The sequence below is a fragment of the Martes martes genome, assembly GCF_963455335.1.
Source record: "Martes martes genome assembly, chromosome: 1".
Lineage (NCBI taxonomy): Eukaryota > Metazoa > Chordata > Mammalia > Carnivora > Mustelidae > Martes > Martes martes.
In genome coordinates, this window is record NC_137888.1 from 119,664,487 (window position 1) to 119,689,695 (window position 25,209).

At 51.0% G+C, this 25,209-nt stretch overlaps 1 protein-coding gene across 1 annotated transcript in view; it reads right to left on the reverse strand.

Moving 5' to 3' along the window:
* Positions 1-5,281: 5,281 nt before the first annotated feature.
* The window catches only part of PDIA5 (protein disulfide isomerase family A member 5), a 91,894-nt gene continuing 71,966 nt past the window's right edge, over positions 5,282-25,209 (reverse strand). The window contains exons 12-17 of the mRNA XM_080801187.1: positions 20,496-20,566; positions 19,818-19,978; positions 16,502-16,632; positions 12,403-12,473; positions 5,920-6,054; positions 5,282-5,521 (exon numbers count right to left, since the gene is read on the reverse strand). Coding sequence (XP_080657313.1) covers positions 5,441-5,521; positions 5,920-6,054; positions 12,403-12,473; positions 16,502-16,632; positions 19,818-19,978; positions 20,496-20,566 — 650 coding nt within the window. The 3' untranslated portion in view covers positions 5,282-5,440. The remainder of the gene's footprint in view (positions 5,522-5,919; positions 6,055-12,402; positions 12,474-16,501; positions 16,633-19,817; positions 19,979-20,495; positions 20,567-25,209) is intronic.

The following is a 25,209-nucleotide window of genomic DNA, read 5'->3' on the forward strand; positions in this document are numbered from 1 at the left end:
CCTTCTCTAGTCCTGGCTGGGTACCACCTAATACCTGCTGGTGGCGTACCCCCCCAACCCCCGAGGCTGGCTTGTGATGTCACTGAGGTGACACCCTCTAGCAAACTCAGCCAGACTCTGCTAACTTCTGCAGTCCTCTGTGGGAGCACAGGGGAACTCTGGGTCCTGGCCACGCAGGACACACAGCTGCCTAGAGACAGTTAAACTCGGGCCCTCCCTGCTAAACTGGATTGCTGAGTTTATGTATTGAGGGCAGGCTTTTTTTTTTTTCCATGTGTAATTTCTGTGTGTGTGGCTGTGGGGGGAAGGGGGCGGGTAAGAGAAGCACTTTTTATTTTGATGTAATTTCAAACTTATAAAAAGTCATGTATACCCTTTGCCTAAGATTCACCAGTTATTTATATTTTGTGCCTTTGGCTTTATCTTTCTCTGTGTGTTTGTATATACGTATGTATGTATGTGTACACAGACACATTTCTGTACATATACACACATATATGTATACATATATACTTTTTTCCCGAATCACCGGAAAGGAAAAAATCCCAGAAAAAGTTCTGATATAGACAAGATTCTCTAAAACTTATACGGAAGGGGCACCTGGGTGGATCAGTCAGTTAAGCGTCTGACTCTAGGTTTTGGCTCAGTTCACGATCTCATGGGTTGTGGGATGGAGCCGTCACGGGCTCCACGCTCAGTGGGGAGTCTGCTTGAAGATCTGCTCCCTCTGCCCCTCCCTCCATGCATGCTTACTATCTAAAATAGATACAAAAATCTTAAAAATAAAATAAATACATTTTATGTGGAAAAAGAACTGCAACAGCTAAAACAATTTTGAAAAAGGGAGAAATCAGTCTACTTGATATTGAGACTTATTATATAACTAGTACATTATATAAGCATAATCTTATATAACTATAAATATCATATATGATATATACTATATATCATATATAATCAACAGAACAGAGAATTCAGAAGTAGACCTCTGTAAGTACAGCCAACTGTTTTCTCACAAAGGTGCAAAAGCAATGCAGTAGAGGATAGTCTACAAAAACTGGTGCTGAAATAATTGGACACCACAGGCCTAATCTAAGTCTCACACCTTGTACAGAAATTAACTCAGAATGGATCATATATTTAAATGTAAAACTTGAGGAAAAAACATAGAAGGAAAACTTTAGGACCTAGGGCTTGGTGATGAGTTCTTAGATATGACACCAAAAGCATGATCCACAAAATAAGTTAAATTAATTTTGTTAAAATTAAAAACTTTTGCTCTCTGAAAGACACTGTTAAGATTAAAAAACACACTACAGATAAGAGAAAATATTTACAAGCCTCATACCTGGCAAAGGATTAGTATCTAGAATATATAAAGAACTTCCAAATTCAACAGTAAAAAAATAACAGTCCAATTAGAAAATGGGCAAAAGACAAGAGGCATCTCACTGAAGAGGATGTACAGATGGCAAATAAACACATTAAAAAATAGTCAACATTGTTAATCATTAGGGAAATGTACAGTGAGACCATGATGACATATTACTATACACCTATTAGAACAGCTAAAATTTTTTAAAATGACAAATGTTGGACAGGATAAGGAGAAATTGTATCTCTCATACATTGCTGGTAAGAAAGTAAATGGTACAACTACTCTGGAAATTTTGGCAATTTCTTTAAAAGCTAAACATACCCTTAACCTATGACCCAGCAATCATATTCCTGGTATTTACCCCAGAGAGATGAAAATTTACCTCTAGACAAAAGGCAGCTTCATTTGTAATGGTCCCAAACTGGGAACAACAAAAATATTCCCTATTAGGTAAATAGTTAAACTGTGGTACATCCCTCCATACCACGGAATACTGCTCAGCAATAAAAAGAAACAAGATACTGATACATACAATCTGGATGGGTCTCGAGGACATTATGCAGAGTGAAAAGAGTCCACCTTACTAGATTACTTATTGTTGGATTCCATTTATATAACATTCCCCAAAGGAGCAAAGGCTAGAGATGGAAAACAAGTTAGTGGTTGCCAGTGTTTGTGAGGAGGAGGGGAGAACACGAGTAAACATAAAGGAACGCAGCAAAAATCTCTATAGTGGTGGGATAGTTTTGCATTTTGATTGCAGTGTTGGTTTTACAAATTACACACACGATTAATGGCACAGACATGTGGAATTTCAAGGGACCCTGAATAGCTAAAATCATCTTGAAAAAGAATGGAGTTGGAGGAATTTCCCTTCCTAATTTCAAAGCTTGCTACAAATCTACAGTAATCCAAACTGTGGTACTGGCATAAAGACAGACGTCTAGAAAAATGCAATAGAAGAGGAAGCCCAGAAATAAAACCTCACATATATGGTCTAATGATTTTTGACTAGGGTGCCAAGATTCAGTTAGGAAATGACGGTCTTTTCTACAAATGGTGGTTGGGAAAATGGATAGCCGTACGTGAAACAATGAAGCTGGTCCCTTACTTTACATTTAACTCAAAACATGAGACCTAAAACTATAAAACTCTTAGAGGGAAACATAGGAGAAAAGCTTTGGACACTGGATTTGGTAATGATTTCTTGGATACTAAACCAAAAGCACAGACAACAAAAGAAAAAATAGATAAACTGGACTTTATCAAAATTAAAAACTTGTGTGCATCAAAGGGCATTATTAAGAAAGTGAAAAGATAAACCACAGAATGGCAGAAAATATTTGCATATCAGATCAGATAAGGGATTCATATCTAGAAAATATACAGAACTTCTGTAAGAAAGCAATGATAAAAAAACAAACAACACATGTGGCAAATGGGCAAAAGACGTTTTTCCAAAGATCTATAAATAGCCAAAAGCACTGAAAAGATGGTCAACAGGGAAATGCAAATCAAAACCACAATGAGATGCCACACACACACACACACACATACACACACACACACACATCACTTCTTAAACCCAGAGCATCACCTCCTTAAGTTTCTGGAAGCCAAGCAGTTCTAGAAAGGGAGGCAGTAGTATGGGGAAGATGAGAAGTGTAGGGGGCCAGCTCTGAAAGCTCCAGTTAGGCAGTGATGGGGAATCACTGGTGTGGGCAAGAGGCATGGGGGATGCAGAGGAAGGCGGGAAGCTAAGGCAAACCAGCAGGGAGGGGAAACAGAAGCAGTAACCCAAAGGATAGAAATTGAGGTGAAGGTTATATGAAAGCCCAGAAAGAAGATTGGGAATCAGTTCTCCCCTAACCCACAGACACTTCCTGCAGAGAAATCTGCCTGCAAATGCAGGGTCCGGGGGAACCGAGGCAGGTGAGATGACATCAGGTCCTCGAGGAGTAAGGAGGGGTCTGCACTGAAGATCAATGAACTTCACATGAAACAGGCGTGGGCATGAGGAACGGGACTAAATAGATGCCACGGTACTGACACCGTCTGCGCAGAGCTCCGGAATGGGGGAATGGAAGTGAAGGGTGGGAGAGAGTGTATAGATGAGGGTGGGGTGGGGAGTGGAGGTAGGGCGCGCTGTCCATAGAGGCCACTGCCCAGAGCTCGGGTGAACTTGCTCAGGTCATGCTCAAGTCATGGTAAGCAATAGACATTCTGACAATGCCTTATAAGGATCAAATCCTGCAGAAGAGGATGCCATTTCCCAGTGCTTTCAAGCCCACACCAAGAAGCCAGGCCAGACAAACCTGACCTTGAGGCTCAGAATAGACAAAAAGAAAGCCCCACACCTTGAAGGTGGGCACCAGTTGTCCTCAGTCGGGAAGTGGCTTTTGTCAGGTATTGTCTAAAGATGCAGTTTAAAACTTTTTTTTTTTTGAAGACACAAGCAAATACGTTCCCCCCACAAAGCCTCCAAGTCAGCATTAGGGAAAAAGCATGTCTGTGCACACATATGCTCTCGGGAGCCCCTTGTAGGAATGGGTGCACACTACACAGTGTCAGGATTACGTGCCTCCTTGTATGGCCGCCTACAGTACCCAGCAGGAGCACAGGACATGTGTTTAAATGCATGCTTCTTTCTTTCATGCCCATTCACCTGAGGCAAGACCAGGGCCACTGCTGAGAAAGTGTGTGCTTAGGAGAAAAGAAGCAAGGCTGAAGCGGCAGGGGGTGGACTGGGAAGCTGGGAACCTCCAATTTCACCTGATGGAGCCATGGCACCTGTCAGCACAGCCATGAGGAGCTCTGCGGCTCTGTGCTATTGGTCCCTTCTCAGCGGACCCATTAGCAGGAAGGCTGGAGGCCACCGGGAGGGGGCCAGGCTAGGAAACAGGGCTGTTCCTGAAGGCCAAGTTGCCAACAGAAACACGCAAGTGAGAAGCTAAGCACTGCAGCTTGGGCAACCCATCTTCTGAACTGCCCAAATCCAAGGCTTGGATGGCAGCTTGTAAGTCAAGTCAAGGCAGAGGGAGCAGGGGCCGTTCTACCCCCTGTGTCTATAAGACACAGGACAGAGTTCTCCAGCTCCAAGAGCTCCAAGGGCTGGTGTTAAGTCACCCAGCGATGCAGAAAGCACGACTGGTATAAAAGCCAGTCGGGAGAGAGATGGAATGGAGGAAGGAAGCAGAGTGAGACACTGGGATAGACCAGGCGCCTTGGTGGCGTCCCTCCACAGAGAACATGGGAGTAATGTCTGGAGGTTACTGTGGCAGGGTTAGGGGGGGCTGACCCAGGACCTGCATGCCTATGGAGAATATGCCACCCCCATCTGCCCCTTCCAGTGTGCAAAGCAAGCAGCAGCACAAAGAACCCTCTCCTACTCCATTCTTAGAAGCCTGTTTGAGCCTGGGCTTGACCACTGCACTCAACTCTGGATTGGAGACTCAGTTTTTTGTGAAGGGAGAGCAGAGAGGACTGGAGAGAGGAAAAGAGAAGAAAAGAAATGGTTGAAGAAAGAGAAACATATAAATGAAGTCCAGGAAAACACACCCAAGCTGAAATTGAAATGATCCAGAAAAAGCTGGTACTTAGTGATGGTTAGCTTCAGCAGCCCATTTTCCTTGATTATCTTAACATACTTCCTCCCCAAACCAGTCATTTCTACCGGGATATGCTGTGGTCCGATCTCCCTGTCCTGGTTTCCAGTGGTTGAGAGGGGCGGTGTCCCATGCCATCCTCCTTGCGCCCACTCTCCGCCCTCACGTGTCTCTCCCGGGCAGATGGGACACTGGCGTGCGGCCAGCTCCCCGCCTCCCAGGGAGGACAAGGCATGAGGGACAACATGAGTATCCACCTCTTCATCTCTGTTAGTACAGGCTCTGCGGAAACAACCCATACCGCCAAACAATCGGTTTAATTTTATTTCAAAAATTGTACAAAATGGCCATAAGCGGCTATAAAAAATTTTGTCTTTTGAACACGTGGAAATTCAGAAAGAACAACAAAACAGGTATCATTCACAGTGTAATGGAAAAGCTTTCTCTGAGGCAGAAATTACAACTCTTCCTTCTTCTTCCCTAGTCTCTCATGGTCTCCTTCCCGGAGCGTTCGAATAAAATTGGTAAACCCCAATTCCTGTAGGGAAGGGGAAGAGAAAGAGAAAAAAGCCTTTATCCCCTGATGCAGATGTGCACCCTCTCCCCCTCTCCCCTTTTCCTGACCCTCCAGGTGCTCACTCCTCTGGACACAGATTAGTGGCCAGTAGAGGCAGCTGGCCATGTCGGGAGGGCTTGCCTGGCTACAGAGGAGTCCTTGCCACCCCACCCCTGGAACCCACCCAGGCTCTGGGAGCTGGACTCCAGGACAGTCTCTGGGGGCACTCTCCCAGCCAGGCCCATAGCCCTTGCCTTCCCAGCGGCGTGCACATGGCTGACTTCTGCGGTGTCTGGGAAGTCTCCCTTTGCTGCCCATCTCAGTGGCTGTCTCCCTGCCCAACAGAAAGAGCTCAGGGCAGATGCCTCTCCCCAGCTTACCGTCCGATCGCTGTCATATTTCTCTGCAAACTTCCCATAGTGGTAGTAGTGGAATGTGGGGTAGGCCTTGACGGCTTCCTGCTGACACAGGTCCTGGTTCTTCTCTTTGACGCAGTCCACAGCAGCACAGGCAATCTGCGGGCCCGGAGAAACGCTGGGTCAGCGCAGGCGGCCTCCCGTTTGAGACCCGAGGCCTGGACCCTCTGCACATGGACCGCACTTTAGGCCCACGCCGTGTGCTTTCTCTGATTTCTCTCAATAGCAACGGAGAGCTGAACCAGAGCCTCCCCAGCTCAGAGCTCCATTGAGACCACCGCAGCTTGCTTCCAGTTCTCAAGGCAGGTGGGTAAGGTTAGGGGACTCAGCTTGCAGGGGCCTCAGACCACCCTCTAAAATCAAGAGCATAATGGCCATCAAGGAAATGATGACCTGAGAGCATTTGTAAACACTGCAGGTTTTGTGATGCTTTCTGTGAGGCATGGTGGGACTCATTCATTTATCAACTGACACTTCCCGAACGTCTGTTTGGGGAGGCAGTAGAGTACCAAGGTTAAGAACAAGTGCTTTGAAGGCGAGTTTCTGAAGTGCAAATCTGGGCTTGGCAGCATTGGAAGACTTTTGGAAAATGACCTAGTCTCTTGGTACCTAGTTTCTTCATCTGTAAAATGGGGGTAATAACAATACCTAAGTGATCAGGCTATTATGAGGACTGAGCAAGAGAATCCAGAGAAGGTGACACGTCACAGGACCCGGCACGTGGTTAGTAGTCAGTAAGTGTTCACTGCTCTCTTAATCACTCCTACGGCCCCCAGACACGAGCTCTGCCCCTAGTAGGGGCTCAGCGTCTGGTCAGAGCAGTCAGAGAGAAACAATTCCAAGGCACGAAAGGAGGTATGAGATGATGGAGGAAGTCCAGGGTGCCCAGGGGACGGGCACAGAGGTGCTCTGCACGTTTGCCATCTGAGCAGTGGCCTGAAGGAGGAGAAAGAAGTTCCAGCTGGGGAGCACATTCCAGGGACCGAAGAGCTCAGCATGACCAAAGAAAATGGAATTTTCAGTCAGAAGGGGGTTCCCAAATTGGCCACTGGCCTCTTCCTGCCTGTCTAACAAATTCCACAGACTGGTAATTTTCCCTTATTTTTTACTTTCTTTTAAAGTAGGAGGGTATAAAGCAGACCTGGGGAACCTTCTGTCTGTTGAGGGTCAGAAAGCAGGGAAGGAGGAGAGAAAGTCGCTTTACGGCAACACACCAAACGCAAGCATTGCCGAAGCAGGGCAGGCAGCTTCTGGTAAGGGTGAGCACGTACCCAAGGGCTGCTATGTGCTAGCGGTACACGGGTGACCTTGAAGAAGTCCGGCCATTTAGTGACCGCCACTCTTACCGAAGGAAAGCAGTTAATAGATACATAACAAGTGAGATCATTTTAGAGCCTGGTGAATGCTCTGAAAAAATGAAAAGAGGGTGATTCAAGACAGTAGCCAGAGGGGCTGCTTTATGGCCAAGGAGGCCTTTCCCAGGAGGCAGGATTTGATCCCCAACCCGAGTCAGGACCAGGCAGCAGGCGCCAAGAAGGCCCAAGCAGGAAGCACCCGCCCAGGGGGACCCACCCGCACCAGGACTGGAGGGGATTGAGCACGCAGCCTCTGGGAACCAGAGCCCATTAAGGCATTCCGACTGAACTCTCACCATGCTTGAAATTTCAAGTGATTGCACAGTCACAGCTCTCGCGGTTCTATGGCTACGGGTTCTTCCCATGGGGATGGAGGCCCCCCTTTCCAAGTAGATGAACCCTGCAGGCCACCGACGGTCCTGGTGGCTGCTCACTGACCTGGTGCCCAGGTGAGCAGGAACCCCGCTCTGCAGGCAGTGGGGCGACGGAGTGCGGAGCGAGGGGCAGCCTCCCTTCCTGTCACCAGTGGGCCACCAGCGCCACCCCCCGCCCCCCGCTCTGCAGCTTCCCTCCCACCTCAGCTACAGAACGTCTGTACGATAAGACTTCTTAAAGCCGAGTTTGCAAACTCGCCGCACACGATCCGTATCTGGCTCTCAGTCCTGTTCTATTTGGCCCACATAGAATTTAACAACAACAAAAAAAATAAACCTGAATTAGCTGCCAACCTAGAAAAAGAGCCAGAAGATTTTATATAAAAGTTTGGCTCTCCAGCTTCTGTGTGAAAGCCAGATTGGACGGCATTCGCCCTGCATTCCCGCAGGCAGCCACTGGCTGGAGCGGAGGGCAGCTGTCTCTGTCGGGCAGGTTCAACGAGCTGCTGGCTGGCGTCTGCCCCGAGCCCGATTCGCCGGGCCGGCAGACGGGCCCCTGCAGGCTTCTGAGAACCCCAGCTCACCCTCTAAAGTGCTCTCTGAATTATTTAGAAACACGAGGCAGATGCTCCTCCGGCTGTCCTCAGCGTTCCAGCTCTTGGGGCCCAGCCTGGGGGAGGTGGCGCACCCTAGGCAGCCATCTACATCCGCCCCCGGTGAGGGGCCAAGGCTCTCCGCTAGGCTGAGGAAGTGTTTGATGAGGGTTGCTCCGGGTGGCTGCTCTCCCTGCATCTGCTTTAAATTATGAATTTAATTTGTATACATGCCCCAAAGCTGTGGGAAATACAGTGTACAGTTTTATAAATCGACTAAATTAAAAATGTGTACTTATTTCGAATCCCCTAAACTAGCTGCCAGCCACATACACATGGAGTGCTACTCCTGGCCGCAAAGGCTCCTCCACACTCCATTTCTACGGGAGGAGAGGAGTCGAGCATGGCTCTTTCTCACGGAAGCAGCTTAGACTCTGGAAAGGAGATAGCAAATAAACCTCTTCTCACCTATCCCAATTTCTCCTGTCTGGATGCCTGCACCGCCCCCCCCCCAACACCCACTCTAGGTTTACACGGACTGAACTGTCACTGAAGGTACACGATCATTTCTAGATTTGTTCTGCCATAGTGGGTATCCTGCCATGACCCCTTGGCCAAACACTTGCCCCTGGCACCCATAATTCTTGGTTGCAGGGAGCCCCAAGGAAGGCCGGTGCTGGCCGGAACTTGAGGACAGGTCCCCCGGCTTCCTTGACCTTTGGGTGAGGCGATTCTGTCCCTGGTGAGGCCTCCAGGGCTGAACCCAATTACGCATGCACTAATCTGTTCATTAATACACCTGTTCTGGCTCCTGTCCTGACTGTCCCCTCTTCCTCCATCCCTGAGGCTGTGGCCTGAGACCATTTCCCAAATAAATCCCCTACACACGAGACCCAGAACCTGATTCTGCTTCTGGGAGACCTCTGACAATGCCTGTTTATCTGGTTCTGAGCTGCCCCTTCCCAGCTGAGCAACTTTGGGAGGGCTTTGAACCTCTGGAAGATTCAATCTCTTCTTGTGTAAAATGGGAGACAGAGAATACTTAGTTATTCTTAGTATTAGTTATAATACTTATGCTACTGTGACTACTACAAGGACATGACATAACCCTCTTAAGCATCAGTGAAAGAGGAGTTTTCTGAAAATATGAAATGCTACTGTGTGGTCATTCAGTCAACATTTACAGAGGTTTCAGGCGTCAAGGCTGGAGGGAATTCAAGGACCAATGAGGTCTCTACCCTCAGGGAGCTTTCCTTTCTGATGGACAGCCTTGTCAACGCAAGGGAGTACACACACTGTGGCCAAAGTTACAGCAGCCCCCTCTGCCTCAGGGCGCCTGTCCTGGGATGACCTTCCCACTTCGCTGGCCAGCCTGACACAGGCTGGGGACACCTGGATCTGCCATGAGAGATGAGCCCCACCTTGCCGGCCCAGTGGAACCCTGACCCTGCCTGCATCGGCCGGCCTTCCACCTCAGGCCCGTGTCCTCTGTGGCCCCTTCTCTACGGCCTTCGGTGCCAACATGAGCAGCATACAGCCCTCTCTCCAGCCAGTGTGTCAACCGCTCAAGTTCCCTAGTAAGCTCCTGGGAGGGGGGGAGGCTCCCCACCTAAGATATGAGCTGCCTCATGCGGCTTTATTGATTCAGTAAAATAAATCTCTGCAGGAGCTAATATTGACTCTGGCTATGAAAATGGAAGTGAACAACCAACAGCATATTGATTGGGGAAGGAACAGGGACTGGCTTCTGGGTGTGCTGGGGGGTGGAATACAATTCTAGCTAAGAGGTAGCAGCACAGGGTGTCCGGAAGAAGTGGAAGTCAAGAGACTCTGTTCTGGTTGTCAGCGACCAGTGGCTGGCTGTCCCTGGGCAAGGGACACAGCTCCTCTCTGGGCCATGACCCCCATGAGCAGGAGAGGGCTGGATGGGCCACTGGACCCCAAACACTGGCCACTAGCCAGTACGAGAGGCAGCTCTTAAAAATTACAAATTCCTGGGGTGGCTAGGTGGCTCAGTCGGTTAAGCATCCAACTCTTGACTTTGGCTCAGGTCATGATCTTGGGGTCGTGAGACTGAGCCCCATGTTGGGCTCTGCACTGAGTGTGGAGTTTGCTTAGGATTCTCCCCTGCCCCTCTAAAAAAAAAAAAGGAAGGAAGGAAGGAAGGAAGGGAGGGAGGAAAGGAGAGGAAGAGAGAGAGACAGAGAGAAAGATAGATAAATATTACAAATTTCTAGAACCATCCCTAGACCTCTAATGGGACAGTTCTAGGATGGCACCCAGCAGCTGTGACATGGGTAACTTTAGTCCCCCGGGCCGAGAGCGAATGCTCCCCTGGTGTTACCGAGAGCCATGTCCAGGAACCCCAGGCCTGCCAACTGCCTGGCAGAGAGGACACGAGATTAAATGTGTTCCTGGAAACGAGTGAGGGTGATCTCTGGCTTGGGATAAAGGGAGCTGGAAGGAGAGAAGAAAGGAAATAACAGACAGGGAATGACCCCAGGAAAAGGCCAGTAACATTACTGTCCCAAGCTGAGACAAGTAAGCAAAGGCATTTCAGTGTCTTGGAGAAGGAGGAGTCCCTGTGCATCAGCAGAAGGGAGAGAGGAAGAGGAGGACTGGCTGTTGGCTGCTCACTGTGGGCACAGCCAGTCTGGCCCCACCTGAACTGAGGTGATCCCTTCACAGACCCTGGAGCCATAGAGACCTTAGCAGCCAGGGGATAGGGAGACCCCACACCTCAGTCACTTTCCTGTCTGTCCAGAGTTTTCCAGGTGAGGGGTGATAGGGGTCAATGTGGACTGACTGCCAGTCCCATGCTGGCTGCAGGGAGCAAAGGCTTCCCCATACCAACTAACACCCAGACTGTGAGGGAGTCGTGCCGGAACTGAACCTGGGTGGCAGAGGGGTCTGGATAGGGAGGGAAATGGAAGACAGGAAGCCCCTTCTTGCCATGCCCCTCTCGATACAGGCCAAGAGGCAGGCATAGGAGAAAAGATTTCTGGTCCTTATATTCCCTCCTGATGTGATGAAGGGAGCCTCAAGGCATAGCCAGACTTTGTGGGTGACAACAGGACATCCTGAGTCCAGGGAAGGGTCCAGGGATCTGAGTCCCGAGTTTGTCCCCCTCCCCACACATGTCCCTGTGCCCCAGCCTGGCCCCCTCTGACCTTCTGTCCCTGTACAGCGCTTGCATGCCGTCACTGTCACCCCACCCAGGGCCAACTCCAGCGTGTCCTGGCGTGTGTGTCCAGCCTGCTCTAGCTGCACCTAAGGACCCCAACCGGTGCACACGCATGCAACTTTGGGTTGGGTGTGTATCAGCACACTTCTGAGGCCTGGTGGGGGACAGGTTCCCACAACAGAGTCCCAGGCTGGGAAGAGTCTTCATGATCATCTACAGCAGGATGCCAACCTTGGTGAGAGGAGAACTCAAGGCCTGAAGAGTCGACAGGACTTCTCCAAGCCACATGGTTCAGCAGCAGTCAAGCTGCACCGTGCCTGAGCTCCAGGTCTGCCCCTGCCACGCCACCCTTGGGCCCTGGAGTCATACATTGCCCTCACCTGGTGGCAGCCCACGCTGCCCTGGCTGCTGGAGCTGCCTGGGGAGGTGCCTGGGGGTGCCCTCTCCCCATACTTTAATCCAATCTGCAGTTCTGGCTTGTTAATTTTATGCTTCATCAGTCAGCAGCTGCAGGAGCCTTTTACTTCGGCGGGACGAGGCTCTGCAGACAGCCTTGCCCTCCTCCACCTTGACTGCCTCCAGTTCACTTTTGTTGGATATTTTTTATTTGTATTTTCAATTACGTAAGTAATGCATGACTACAAATCCTACTGTAAAAAGATTCAAATGCTAAAAATAAGCAGGTGACCCCTTTCCCAACCCCTTCTTCCCAGGAAGGGCTGAAACAGTTCAGGGTATCCCTTTCAGCTAGCTGATTCTTCAGCAGAAACTCAGCCTGCCCGATCCTGCCTTATGAAAAGAATGTCCTGGTTCCCAGGAATTCCCTGATCTCAGCAGAGTCTATTCAGGAAAGGGAGCTGAAGTGGAAGGAAGGGAAGTAGAGGAACTGAGGGCTGAGCAAAGTCAGGGGCAGGACAAGAAATGAAGAAGGGTATCCTTACCTTTCGGTCCTCTTTGAAGACGTTGGCGGTAGCCGTAAAGTGTGGGATGACCTTCTTACAGTGCGGGCACCCTGTGGAGGAGGGGAAGGATCAAGTGTTGCGTGTGAGGAAGGCTGAAGGGCCAGGGGTCCTTCCTGGCACTGACAGAGAAGCCTTTCCAGGGACTTCCCTCCACCCAACCGCAGGTGAGGGTTCATCTGACTCCCACCCCTTACACACCAGACTGTCAGGGTCCACGTGTCAACCCAGCCACTCAAACACTGCCCTGTGTGTCTGCTGTCAGCACAAGGACTTTGGAGAGAGGTCTGCTCTTGCCAGGGACCTACCACCCCATCCTCCCGTCACACACCGGGGCTGAAGAGGCTGGGGGTGGGGGAGACAGTTGCTGCAGTCTTGCTCTGCAAGCTCCTTCCACAGAGGGCTGCCCTCGGAGCCAGCGTAGAGGGGGGAGCTCTGGGCTTGGAAAAGGAGAATGTATGCTCAGGATTCTCTGAGCCTGTCACAGCGTCCCCTTCTTCTTCCCTAGGGACCGCGGTACATACTGTCCACTTCACAGCTGAGGGAACGGGACTCGGAAAGGTGTGGGGAGGAACTACTCCACCTGAGCCCCCACTGCTCAATCCCCACCCCGGATCACATGGCCAAACCAAGCCCCTGGTCCTCCTGCTAGCCTTCCACCCTTCGCTCTACAGTCCACCTGAACCTGCGATTCAGGGACGGGAGATCCAAGGTCAGGCTGAAAGGAGGATAAGCTACAGTGATTCCCCAAAGCTTCTCAGGGCCCGGGTTCCTGACTGAGGGAAGAGGCTGATCACAATGGACAAGGACCCGTAACTCCAGAGGCCGTGGGTGTGACAGTGGTGCAAGTGTCACCTGACATGACAGACCCCCTTTCCTGGCAACCTCCCTCAATCCCAAAGCCCCCTTCCTGTAACCATTCCCCAGATGCTGTGCACAACTGCCAGGAGAGCAGAACTGCTCTGAGGGAGGAGTTCCCTGACACTGGTAATTAATTCTGATCAAAACACAGGTGGGAGAGGCCAAATGCCCCACAGGGAGAGCTGGCAAACAGTCGGGCCAGCCAAGGCGGGGAACAGAAATGGCTTTGCTCATCTGCTTTCTCTCTTTTTAAAATAAGATAATAATGACTGGCATTTCAAAGAGTTTTGTGAAACCAAATTAAGGCTAGACTACAACTTTAATATGAATTTAACACGTGAGCCAATTCCTGAGATGGGCAGGGGCCCCCCCATACGGGGGGAGCAGCCAGCTGCCCCCAGAGCAGTGTGGACAGTGATGGGGAGGGGCAGTCAGGGGATTGTGCCCACATCCACTGCAGGTGTGGGTAAGAGAACTGGGCTCCCTACGGGTTCTAGCAGCACCGAATGCGACAGTGCCTAGCACAGCCTCGCTTGTGGCAGATCTAACAGATGATTTGTTTCACTGGCTCAATGGCAATTATATATGAACACTTTACTAATTTGACCCAGCAGAGGGAAAAACAGCTCAGATTCATGAAAATGTTACACTCAAAAGGAACGATGGTTTATACATTCGAAAACATTCAGAGGGCACAGTGTGCTGGCTGACAAGGCCTGTCAGAGCACCAGCCCTGTGGCCCCTAGAGGTCCCTCGGGACTGGCACATGAATGCCCCACTAACAGCATTAGGCTGGCTGGAAATAAGTCGTCCCCTCCCCCCAAATCTGGTATCACTATTAATTTTTCCTTTTAAGCTCTTTGCTTACTGAAAGTATAAAGGCAACTGTCAGCTTAGAGCAAATTCCTATTACCATCAATTTAAAGTATCTAGGTCTCAGATTAATCACCTGGTGCATCTAATTTTATCATTATCCAAAAGAAAAAGCAAGGCAAATGGGTAACTGGAGGGGAGGTTGTTTTAGAAAGGGCATGAAGACGTTTCCCAGGGGTCTTAGGTGGGCCAGAAGAGACATGATTTTTTAATTGGGGCTCTTTAAAAAGGCACCACCTTTGTGTAGCAGGAAACCAAAGAAGACCTCCAGAGCGGGGAGTCAGAAACAAAGACCAAGGACAGGATAAAAAATTCCATAGCTAGAGACTCGGCAAGCCGGCCTAAGAAGGGTAGTCACCGGGACCAGACCACTGAGAGCAAAGTGTTGGAGGTGGGTGTGTGGAAATGTTGGAACAGGAGAGAACAGTGAAACAGCTGGCGGAAGATCTGTGTAGAAACTGGGGAAGCCAGAGGTAGGGGGAGGCGGGAGGCTGGGTACATGGGGGAGCTCTGAAGCAAGGGACATGGTGGGGAGGTGGGAAGTGGGGCAGGGAAGCAGGAGGTGGGAGGGAGACTGGGGAAGGCTATGGGGGTTGGTTTTTGCTTTCACTTTATACCTACCTTTAGCAGGGATGTGACCTTCCTGTAGTATTGGTTCTTTATATGTAAATAAGCATCAAGAGGTATTACATAATACATAAATATGTATTATTTTTGTAATTGAAAAAATTTTTGAAAGACTTGTCTTTGGATAGATTCACTTCCTTGATGAATACGTCTCAGGAATCTGGAGCAGAGTTCAGGGACAGGAACATGCAGTGTAGGAAAAGGGAACCTCTAGGTGTGAGGCCCTTTGGCAGAAGCTGAACCTCGGGGTGGAATGGCCCTGAATGGGGTTGTTTCTTGACAGAGTGGACTAGGAGGCCCTCGAGGCCAAGCAGGGACCACACCTCCTTCCCTTGTATCCTGGGCCCCAGATACCACCCAGCACCCAGTGGTTCTGTGAGGGGGCTCATCAGCAGCCCAGAGGGTAGAAGTCCTGGCCCCAGAGGTCTGGGGGAAGAGGGGAGCATTTCTGGGGGGAAAGTATTTAGTCTGGACATACAAAGGCCCACCTAGTAGCCGGTCAAGGAACTTGACTTGTGAGGCCAGGCCTTCACTGCTGCTGAGGAAGCTCCTCCTCTCAGAACGAGGTCTGGGACAGAAAGAGCCCCTGTCATACGTTGCTCTGAGGACTCGGGCCAGTCACATGCCCTCTGCAGTTCGTCCTGCACACCCCAATCTGCCCAGACAGAAGACAGCTTCTTAAACCCCACTCAGCCTTCTAGGCATGCCCTAAGGACAGATGAGGACAGCAAGAAGCTCAGCAAGAAAGAACCCAAAGTCCCACTCCCACTTGGAGAAGAAAAGGCAAAAACAGAGCGACATGCTGGCTGCCCGAGGGTGGAGGTCTGAGGCTGGGAAAGGTAGGCGGAGGCAGCCCCTCCCAGAAAGTGAGAGGGAGGAGAGGCATTAGGGATTACTGACACTGGAAAAGTGGGACAGGAGGGGAGCCAACAGGAGGGCTGGCTACAAGCAAGCGGGTTTATGACTAGATTGAGTTGCCTGGCTTCTCTGCGGCACGGAGCTTTATTATCCCCACTCCATTAAGCAGAGCTGTAACCTGGGGGAGAGAGACAAGGGCAGCGGAAGAGTGGGAAATTCAAGAGCCTTCCCTGTTAAGTATCAATTAACTTCAAAATTTTATGCACAAAATCCAAAGGTCACAAACACACGTGTTACTTCCTCAACTTAAACTCTGATGAAAACGGGGATCAAGGGGAAGCTAGCTCAGAAGAATGTCGTGTGCTTTTCCCACAGCCTCAAACCCGATGGCATCAAAGCCATGTGGGGAGGTCAGGGAGGGGGCCGGGCTGGGGATGCTCAGGAAGACAAGGAAAGCAGAGGCCAAAACGGGTCAGCTAAATTCCAAGGTTTGAAGGTGAAGTCAGTGCCTAGTGGGATGCCAGGGAGCCAAGGTGTGGAAGGAAGGGGCAGGTGGGAGGCAGGCAGCCTAGAAGATTCCAGGGACCGGAGGAGACTGAGCAATTTTATGGCAGTTCCTGCCACAAACAGAAGTGGATGCCTTTAGCATCAATGTGAGAAAGGCTCCCCACAAAGAGGGAGAGACCCTGACAGAACTGACAGAAGGAGGCCCTGGATTTTGAAGGATATCAACCTGGAATGAGACAGCCCAGAGGAGCCCAGAGTCCCCCTGTGGCTGCCCTGGTCCCTGGGAGGGATCTTCTTGGTCTGGTCGGGCCCGCCCCTCTGCCTCACACCATGGCGAGCAGCCCCAGCTACTTACAAGGGGCATAGAACATGACCAAGGTGTGCTTCTTCTTCTTCAGGGTCTCCCGGAAGTTGTCCCCGGCCAGATGCAACACGCTGGTCTGCTGCTCTTCCCAGGTGGGCTCTGGGGGTGGTGGGGCCTCAGGGCTGCAGGAATGGAGGCGGAGGGAGGGGAGACAGTCATAAGGAGAGGCTTGGGTGAGGGCAAACACTTCCACCCCCACCCAGAGGAGCACTCAAGAAGAAATCACTTCACATCCTTTCTTTCTAAAATGTAATTCACAAGCTGAGTTTAAATCGGACAACTCTGTACCATCTGCGAAGATACTCTGATTCCCTCTGAGGAGCCTATCAGGAAGCCATTTTGTGAAGGTGTGGGAGACCCGACCCCCTTTCGGGGCGGGACACCTCTCCAGGTACCAGCTATCCTCTTGCATGGGGATAGAAGCTCCTTTGTCCGGGCTCCTGTGTCCCCAGGCCATTCTGCTGGTGAGCACGTCACAGTCACCCACAGCACGCCCCTTGTGCACAGCCTGGAAACACCACCGGACTCACCAGTGCTCACCCTGCTCCTGGGTGACATGTCTCAGTCCTGCCTGAGGATGCTCAATCCTCAGCTCTGCCTGAGGATGCTTTCTGAGCTCCCAAAAGAACCGCTACTTGTGTCTAGACAAGGCCCCTATACTCTCTCTGAACTTTAGTTCCTTCATCAAGGAAACAGGAATAAAAACTCCAACCTGGGCGCGCTTGCATGGCTCAGTCGATTGAGCTTCTGACTCTGGGTTTCGGCTCAGGTCATGATCTCGCATGGGATCGAGCCCTGCATCATGCGGGGCTCCGTGCTCAGTGGGGAGTCTGCCTGGGATTCCCTCCCCCATCCCCACCCCGATGCGCACGTGTGCATGCTCTCTCTCTCAAATAAACAAATCTTAAAAAAAACAAAAACTAAAACCCTGACCTCATAGGATCTGAGCATGAAATGGGCAGCAGATAAAAAGGCACTTGGCGAGGCGCCTGGGTGGCTCAGTGGGTTAAAGCCTCTGCCTTTGGCTCAGGTCATGATCCCAGGGTCCTGGGATCGAGCCCCGCGTCGGGCTCTCTGCTCTGCGGGGAGCCTGCTTCCTCCTCTCTCTCTGCCTGCCTCTCTGCCTACTTGTGATCTCTGTCTGTCAAATAAATAAGTAAAATCTTTAAAAAAAAAAAAAAAAGCACTTGGCAAAGGCTGGGAGGGAATTACCACTTACGTAGTGATACGGTCAGTGACAGCTCCACATAGCAGCTGACATCAGTAATAAAAATAGCTTCCTCCCTCTGAGCACTGCCACACCACACACCGTGCTAAGCACAGGAGTCTAATTTAATTCTCTAGACAAGTCTTTGGGAAAGTGTTGTCTTCATTTTCCAGACGGGAAGCTGGGGCATAATGGGGTCAAGCAAATGGCCTGGGGTCACCATTGGAGTGCAGGGCTCCCAGACTCCAAAACCCCCGCTTTCCCTCAAGTGCTTTTCAGGTGCTCAGCAGCAGGGACAACGCACAAAAGGGACACAGATCCTCGGGGCTCCCTACCAGCGTCCAGGCCACTCTAGATTCCCTGGGCTCTCTAACCACAAGTGCAAACCCCAAGGACTTGCCTGAACCCCCACCTGGCTAATTCTCCCTGGGTACCAGCACTTGCCCCAGACGGAGGCTAGCAAGGCAGCTGTGAAGAGCAACCTGCTTCTGACACCGAGAGGTCCAAAAGGGTAAGTACCTTGACTCTTCTGGAAGTGAACCACTGAACCTGCTCTCAGTGATGAGCAGGACAAAGCGGGAGGAGCTGAGACCAGGAGCTTGCTAGCACCCTCACCTCCTCCCAGGAGCCTCTCCTGAATCTAGTGGTAACTTTGCTCCCATTCTATAAGCAGGTATTTCTTAAAACACTGTGGCTAAGGGTTCCAATTCCCAGCTCCCGAATCAAAGCCTCAGGGACAGGAGCCCCAGAATCTGTACTTTAAATGAGCACCTCAAAACCAGGTGACGCATGCATACACCCAAGTTTGAGCACAAATGTCCTAATAAAGGAACTTGATTTTGGACACTGCTATTTTGGACAGTTCTCATGTCACATTGTGACTCTAAAGTCTTGGTTTTCACTTGGGCATCCTGATGCTTGGTACCAAGGACCTCCGCAAAGGCTGGAATATGTCTTCTTTTACTTTATCTTCCCCTACCCCGTGCTAAAATGAGGAAATATTCTAAAATATTCAAGCTCTACGTGAGTGAGAGTGAGAGAGAGAGAGAGAGATTGAGAGAGAGAGAGTGTGTGTGTGTGTGTGTGTCTTGGGGGAAGGGTGTAGACAGGAGAAAGTCTCCTTAACTACAACTTAACAATTTCTGCCTCTCAAGCAAGGCCTGGGGCTTCCTCCACACAGGACAACTGTGTGATGCTTCCTCTCCCTCACAGGAGAGGGAAATGCTCAGAACTGCAGGTTCCAAAGATCTTGGGGGAGTGGGAGGTCCTTGGGCTAGTAATTATGAGGCTACTCAGGTTCTCTGGACTTGTAGGCCGTTACAAGCTGAGCTGTGCCCTGCTCCCCATTCACATGTTAAAGTCCCAGCCCCCAAGTACCTTGGAATGTGACTGTCTTTGGAGACGGGGGTCTTTAGAGAGATAATTAAGTTAAGATGACGTCACTGGGGTGGGCCCTACCCTAATCTTACTGGTGTCCTTCAAGAAGGGATTAGGACACAGACGCAAAGGGAAGACCCTGTGAAGACACAGAGCGGAAGACAGCCAAGGAGAGAGACCAACCCTGCTGACATCTCATCTTGAACTTGTGGTCTGTGGAACTGTGAGAGAGTAAACTCCTGCCGTTGAGCCATAAGTCTGTGTTTCCTGTTGTGGTAAATCAGCAAACTACTACACAGACAGAGGGAGCACTTGACCGTCTATGTTCTCAACCCCAAACTGCCACAGGCTGCCTTGTGGACACTCCCAGAGGTCCAGTCAACCACTAGCAGACCTGGGCCTGAATGAGTCCAGCTCTGAATGTCAAGAGCTGTGTATGTCCTTCAGCCTTTTCAAGCAGATGGAGTAAGATGCCATGATGAAGCCTGGGGGTAGGGCACAGGGAAAGGGGGTCCCTCAAGAAGAGAAACATGCCACCCACTGCCCCCGGTGCCAGTGAAACAGGCTGGGTGAGGACACGTGGCCTGCACACCAGAGATGGCTCTGGAACTCAAGTCCGCCTTGGCTCCTGTGGCCCTGAGCCAAGGTCAGCAGCTCCTCAGGGTTCCTCTGTGTCCATGGCAGCCAGGAGTCGGGATATGCTGCTGAGCCCGCCACACTTACTTTCGCATCCAGTCAATAAAGTTCTTCTTTATTCTGAGCGCAGGCACTGCGGATTTCTCTCCATTCTTAAAATACTTCAGTGTGGGAAACTCGGAGATGTGGAATCTCTCTGCCAGGGCCTTGTTGACGGTGGCATCGACAGCTGCAAGGACACCAGAGCTCTGGGATGGGGGAGAGGCCAACCATGCATCACAGCCTCAGACGCGGTGCCGGCAGAAGAGGAGCCCAGACGCCAGCCCCCAACCCCCAGGACCTGCCAGCTCTTCTCTGGGGTGGCTGGCCCCCGGGACTCATACATCCCCAGGATACGCACACTGGTGTCCACGGTTTATTTGTGGGCTGAAGGGAGACTTTTAAATCTGTCCTACCAACTGGGCTGTGTAGACTCTGGCTGTTCCCAAGAGCCAAGGTCCCAGAGAAAACAGGGTGAACTCTGGGGCTTCACCCCAGGGCCACAACCTGGCAGAGGCCACACGGACAGGGTGAGAACAGGACCTTAGAGTCATTCTGTGCCCCTCCACCCCGAGTAAGGGCCCCTCCGACCTAAGACATGTGTACTTGGGGGCAGTGAAGTGCTGTAGACCTCCGGGAGCTTGCAGGGGAAAGTCCCTGCAGGGATCCATGTCACTGAGTCTTCAGAGGAAAATGGTGGGGGGAGGTTCAGGAAAGGAAGCTTACGTCTGCTTCTCCGTGTAGGACTTCCGCGGCGCTCTCAAACTCTGGCTTCATTTTCTTACAGTGTCCACACCCTGTGGGAAGGAGAGAAACCACTCCCATGGCACGGAGGCTCCAGTAATGTCCCCTGCCTCTGTAAGACAGCGGCGCCCTATTCCCAGACACCAGGGGCACCTGAGAGAAAAACAGCACCAGTGCAGAGGACAGAAACCTTTCCCCTAATCCACTCAGTGCGGGAGGGGGAGGGAGTGCCAGAGACAAAACCAAAGCGACTACATAAAAAATACTGGCAACATATACATATATATATAGGTCCTGAGGGCCAGGCACTGCTCTAAGTGCTTCACAGCCTCACAACAGCCCTACAAAGGCATAAGCTGATATTATCTCCATTTTACAGATGAGAAAACTAAGGCACTAAGAAGGTAGGCAACTGGCCAAGGCTACAGACACAGCCACCGGCAGTGTGTGCCTCCCAGCCCCATGCCACTACCCTTCTCACCCCCCCACCCTCTAGGCAGAAGGGGTCTGCGCCTTGAATTGGGAATAAGCATTCCCAGAAGCAAGAATCCATTCCAACTGTTCCCACGTGGGAGGACGTATGATAGGACAGGCGCAGGGATCTGGATCATCTTTTCCTAATGCCTCTTTCTTGGTACGAATCCTGCTCTGCCCTCTCCTTACCACCACGCAAATTCAGTAATGTTATGAATAATCAAATATGATATATTAACAAGTAAACGATCACTTTGATAGGTGATGTCAGGACATTTGCAAACGACTTTTGTTTGCATAGAGAGAACTTTCTGGCTTTTAATGTTGCAGGGGCTGTTCAGCGAGGCGGTCCAGACTGGCTCAGGCCCCCACACAGCCAGCTTCGGGATCTTTCCAGACAGGAAGCAGGCCAAGCAGCAGACAGGGGCACACCACGGCCTTCTCATGATGGGGGCTGCTGTGTGGCAGCCGACAGCACCACGATTCTCATAACTGTCTTGAGAAATAGGGAGGCAGACTGACCTCCAGGATTAGCCAAGGACACCTTCGACAGCCTCCAGAAGCCACTGAGCCACAGAACGGGCATTCTTGCTTTCATCGGAGCAGGGGACTGGGACAAAAGTGCCTCTCTCTTCCAGGTCATTCCTGCAGAGCCCAGCCGTAGGTGGCACTGGGACACAAACCTGTCCCTTCCGCTGCTGCCTGTCCCCAGCTTCCTCAGTCCCTGCATACCCGTCCCTTGTAGGGACAAGGGGTCCACAGTGGCTATGCTGCACCCACCAGGCACACTGACAGTAGAAACTGTAAATGATCATCCAGCTCCCGGGCTGGAGAGTTGCGGAGCTCCTCGCCTAGACTGAGCACTCGGGAGCCATGACATGACCCGTGGACGGAACAGTTCCCGATGGCATCCAGCCCAGGGAGCAGCTACGATTCTCAGCTGCAACAGCATTTTGACCCTTCTCAAATGGGCCCAAAAATGAGGGACACCTATGGGCCTGTGCTCTGACTACAGCCCACTCAGGACTTCATGAACCATAGGGGTGACATGGTTGTCATGAAATTAAAACACAAGAATGTCGTTTTCCAGCTAGAAACATCTCATGCTATCACAACCCATTTGTTACATTCTAAGCCACCAGGTTACAAAGGTTTTTTGTTTTGTTTTGTTTTGTTTTGGTAAGTGGGTTGTTTGGAACTGAAAATGTGTTTTCCCCAAAGAAACAATTTCGAACAAAGACTCCTTGCAGATTTTCAGGAACAGCCACAAAACCCCATTTAACAGAAATGTGCCTGAAGCACACAGAGCACGCACTGCTACCTCTACTCCACTGAACCATCGCCCAGATGGAAAACAGGCAGCCCACCATCCACCACCCCGGCCTCTCCCCATACTCGCTGTAGGCAGCGGCTGCCCGCAGTGGCGAATGGAGAATGTCTCCTTTGGCTCAGCTTGGGGCTCTGGGTCTTCCTGGGTCACTGACACGCTTGAGAATGTAATAAAGCTGCTTCTTCCCTCCTCCAATACTGATGCCAATATAGTCCAAATTTATGTATCACTTCACAGGAATCCAATCCCCTGACTGACTCCCAGATCCCAGGTTAAAAGCCATGGCAGACGAGGCCCGACTCTGAGGCATTTACTTTCCCACGGCGGGGGCGGGGGGAGCAGAAGAGCACAGAGTCACCCCATGGGAGTCCAGGCTTGGGTTCCCTCTCACACCCAACCAGGTAATGAGATGTTCTCAGGAAGACTCCACTGACATAACACGGAATATGTAAAAATGAACTTCTTTTTTTTCTGGTTCTCACTAAAATAAAAGGAATAAGTCATTTTGGGGGGGGGTTATGGTGGGGATGAAGGGATTCTAGACTCTTAATGGGGATTCCCCCTGCCCACCTACCTCCAGGCGGACAGCTCCCTGCAGCCCACCCCAAGGTACCAAGCTCCCCACTGGCCTGCTGCTAGGCTGGCGTTCCCTGACTGGGGTGCTGGAGGCTCACCTTACATGAAGACAAGTCGAGAAAAGGAAGCTCCCTCCTGGTGCTGATCTGTCATCTAAGAATTCAGCCTGCCCCAGAAAGGAGGAAGTGAGTGGCTTGAGTCAGACCCACTCAGCCCAGGAGGCACAAGGGAGAACATCAGGGCAGGCCTAAAAGGACCTGGGCTCAAGACTCCAACTGGCCTCCAGAGAAGGCAGGAGAGGCAGAGAGATGTACCCCTGACCACCCTCTCCCCTAAACAGGACATGAATGCTGCAGTCAAGGTGGGCAGTGGGATGGAGTGGGGAGGGGGTGGTGGGAGGACAAACAAAAGACGGCCATTGCCCCTGACAGAAAAACCGTGATTTCCTTCCAAAATATCCCAGTCAATATGGCAGGACCCGTGAAGATGAGAAAATTCACCTTCAAACCTTTATGAGATTCTGGCCCTTTGATGTCACTGCCCAGATGAGGTGGCAAATAGACTCCATATCACTGGCCAGCTTCTCTCAGTGGTGGGCCAGAGATGAACTCTGAGCTCAAGAACTCGCTCACTGGGACAAAGGGTCTGTCACAGACATAGGAGGGAGAGGTAGAAGATATGCCAGGAAATGTCCTGACTCTCTAGCTTGCACTCACGTCTCTCTCCTGAACTTCCAGCTCAGTCTGCCAGGACTCTCCTTAAAATAATGAAAGTACTTGCCCTCTGTCCTGGGCTTCCACACACTTTCTTTGGCAGCCCAATGAGACAGACAAGACAAAGGTCCTTAGAGTCAGAAAGGTGGCTCTGGGAGATGAAGTGACAAACGTGGGGCCTCCAAATGGGATGAAGGTGGACTTTCTGGCTGGAGTTCCCATCACCATGTCCACATGAGCCCGCCTTTTCTCCAAAGTTCTCCTGTCCCCCAGCACCTGCTCCTCATCACCACAGCCACGGCCCCGATGGACCAGGCATCTCCACACAGTGCCTACCAAGCTCCGGGCCCTGCTCTGAGTCTTCAGTTCATTCCACCCCACCAAACCGCCCACTCCTCTTCCACTCACAAAGTCCTTCTTATGCATACATTTCCACGCCATGTAATTTTGGCCGGCCTTGTGACTGTTCCATTGCTGTCTTCTGATACTTAGGAGCAGCCAGGACACCTTTTCAAGACATAAATCAGGTCACACTCCCTCGGCTGAAACTCTGCAATGGCTTCCTGTCACCGGCAGATCAAAATCCAGACCCTACGATGGCCACAGGCTGCGCACCATCAGACTCTCCTACCCACCAGCCGCAGCTCCGGTCTCCTCCCTCCTGTCCTCTGCTCTGCAGCCCGTGGCCTTCTTTCTGTTCTATCAGACCAAGCTCCTTTCCACCTCAGGGCTTGTCACGTACAGTTACCTGGAACACGATCTTTCCCCCGGGTCTGTGCATGGCTGATCACTTCACATCATTCAGGCTTTAGCTCAAATTTCACTTCCACAGAGAAATCCTCTGACCAGCTAACCCCAAGGAGCCTCACACATCACGTCTCTTCCAATATCCTGTTTATCTTCTCAGTGGTACTCAGAACAGTTGGAGTAACCTGCTTATCTGAACCAGTCCGTCCCAACCAGAGTGGAAGCTCCCCACAGGCTTTGCCATCTGTCCGGCTCACCGTCACATCCCTGATACTGAGGATGACGGTCTGCACGCTTTTTGGATGAATTAACCTCATGGCTGGATGGTTCAGGTTTACACCTGTGCACACAAGGTTTAACTGGGTGAAATTCTTTTGGGGCAAGAGTCTTGCTTGGACCTGAACAGTTGCTGGTTTGACTAAATACCTCTATCTAGCATCACTGGCAGCCAAGCCAGTCACTAGGCATGTCCCCTCCCTCCCCACCACCAAGTGTATACTTCTCCTGCTCCTTACAAGGTCTGGAAAACAGCTCTGGAAATCCATCCATGGATGTTGTTCTACAGCTTCTCATTCATACCCTAAACTAGTCGTGGCTTGCGCTTCCACCATGAATTCTCCCAGCAATCTGAACAAGATAGGAAGGCCAAGCAACAAGCTTCTGTAAAGAAAGTTTATGAGAAGGAGACTGGCCAGGCCCAAAAGAGGAGAAAGGTCTGGCTGCGCAAACATGTCCTCTGCTGGCACCCACCTATCCTGGAGACCCATGGGTCTTGGGTGATGCCTGCCTTGACCCCAGCCCCCAAATCCTGGGCCTGGCCTTCAGGACGTTCTGGCGGTGTGGGCTGCGGGACAGC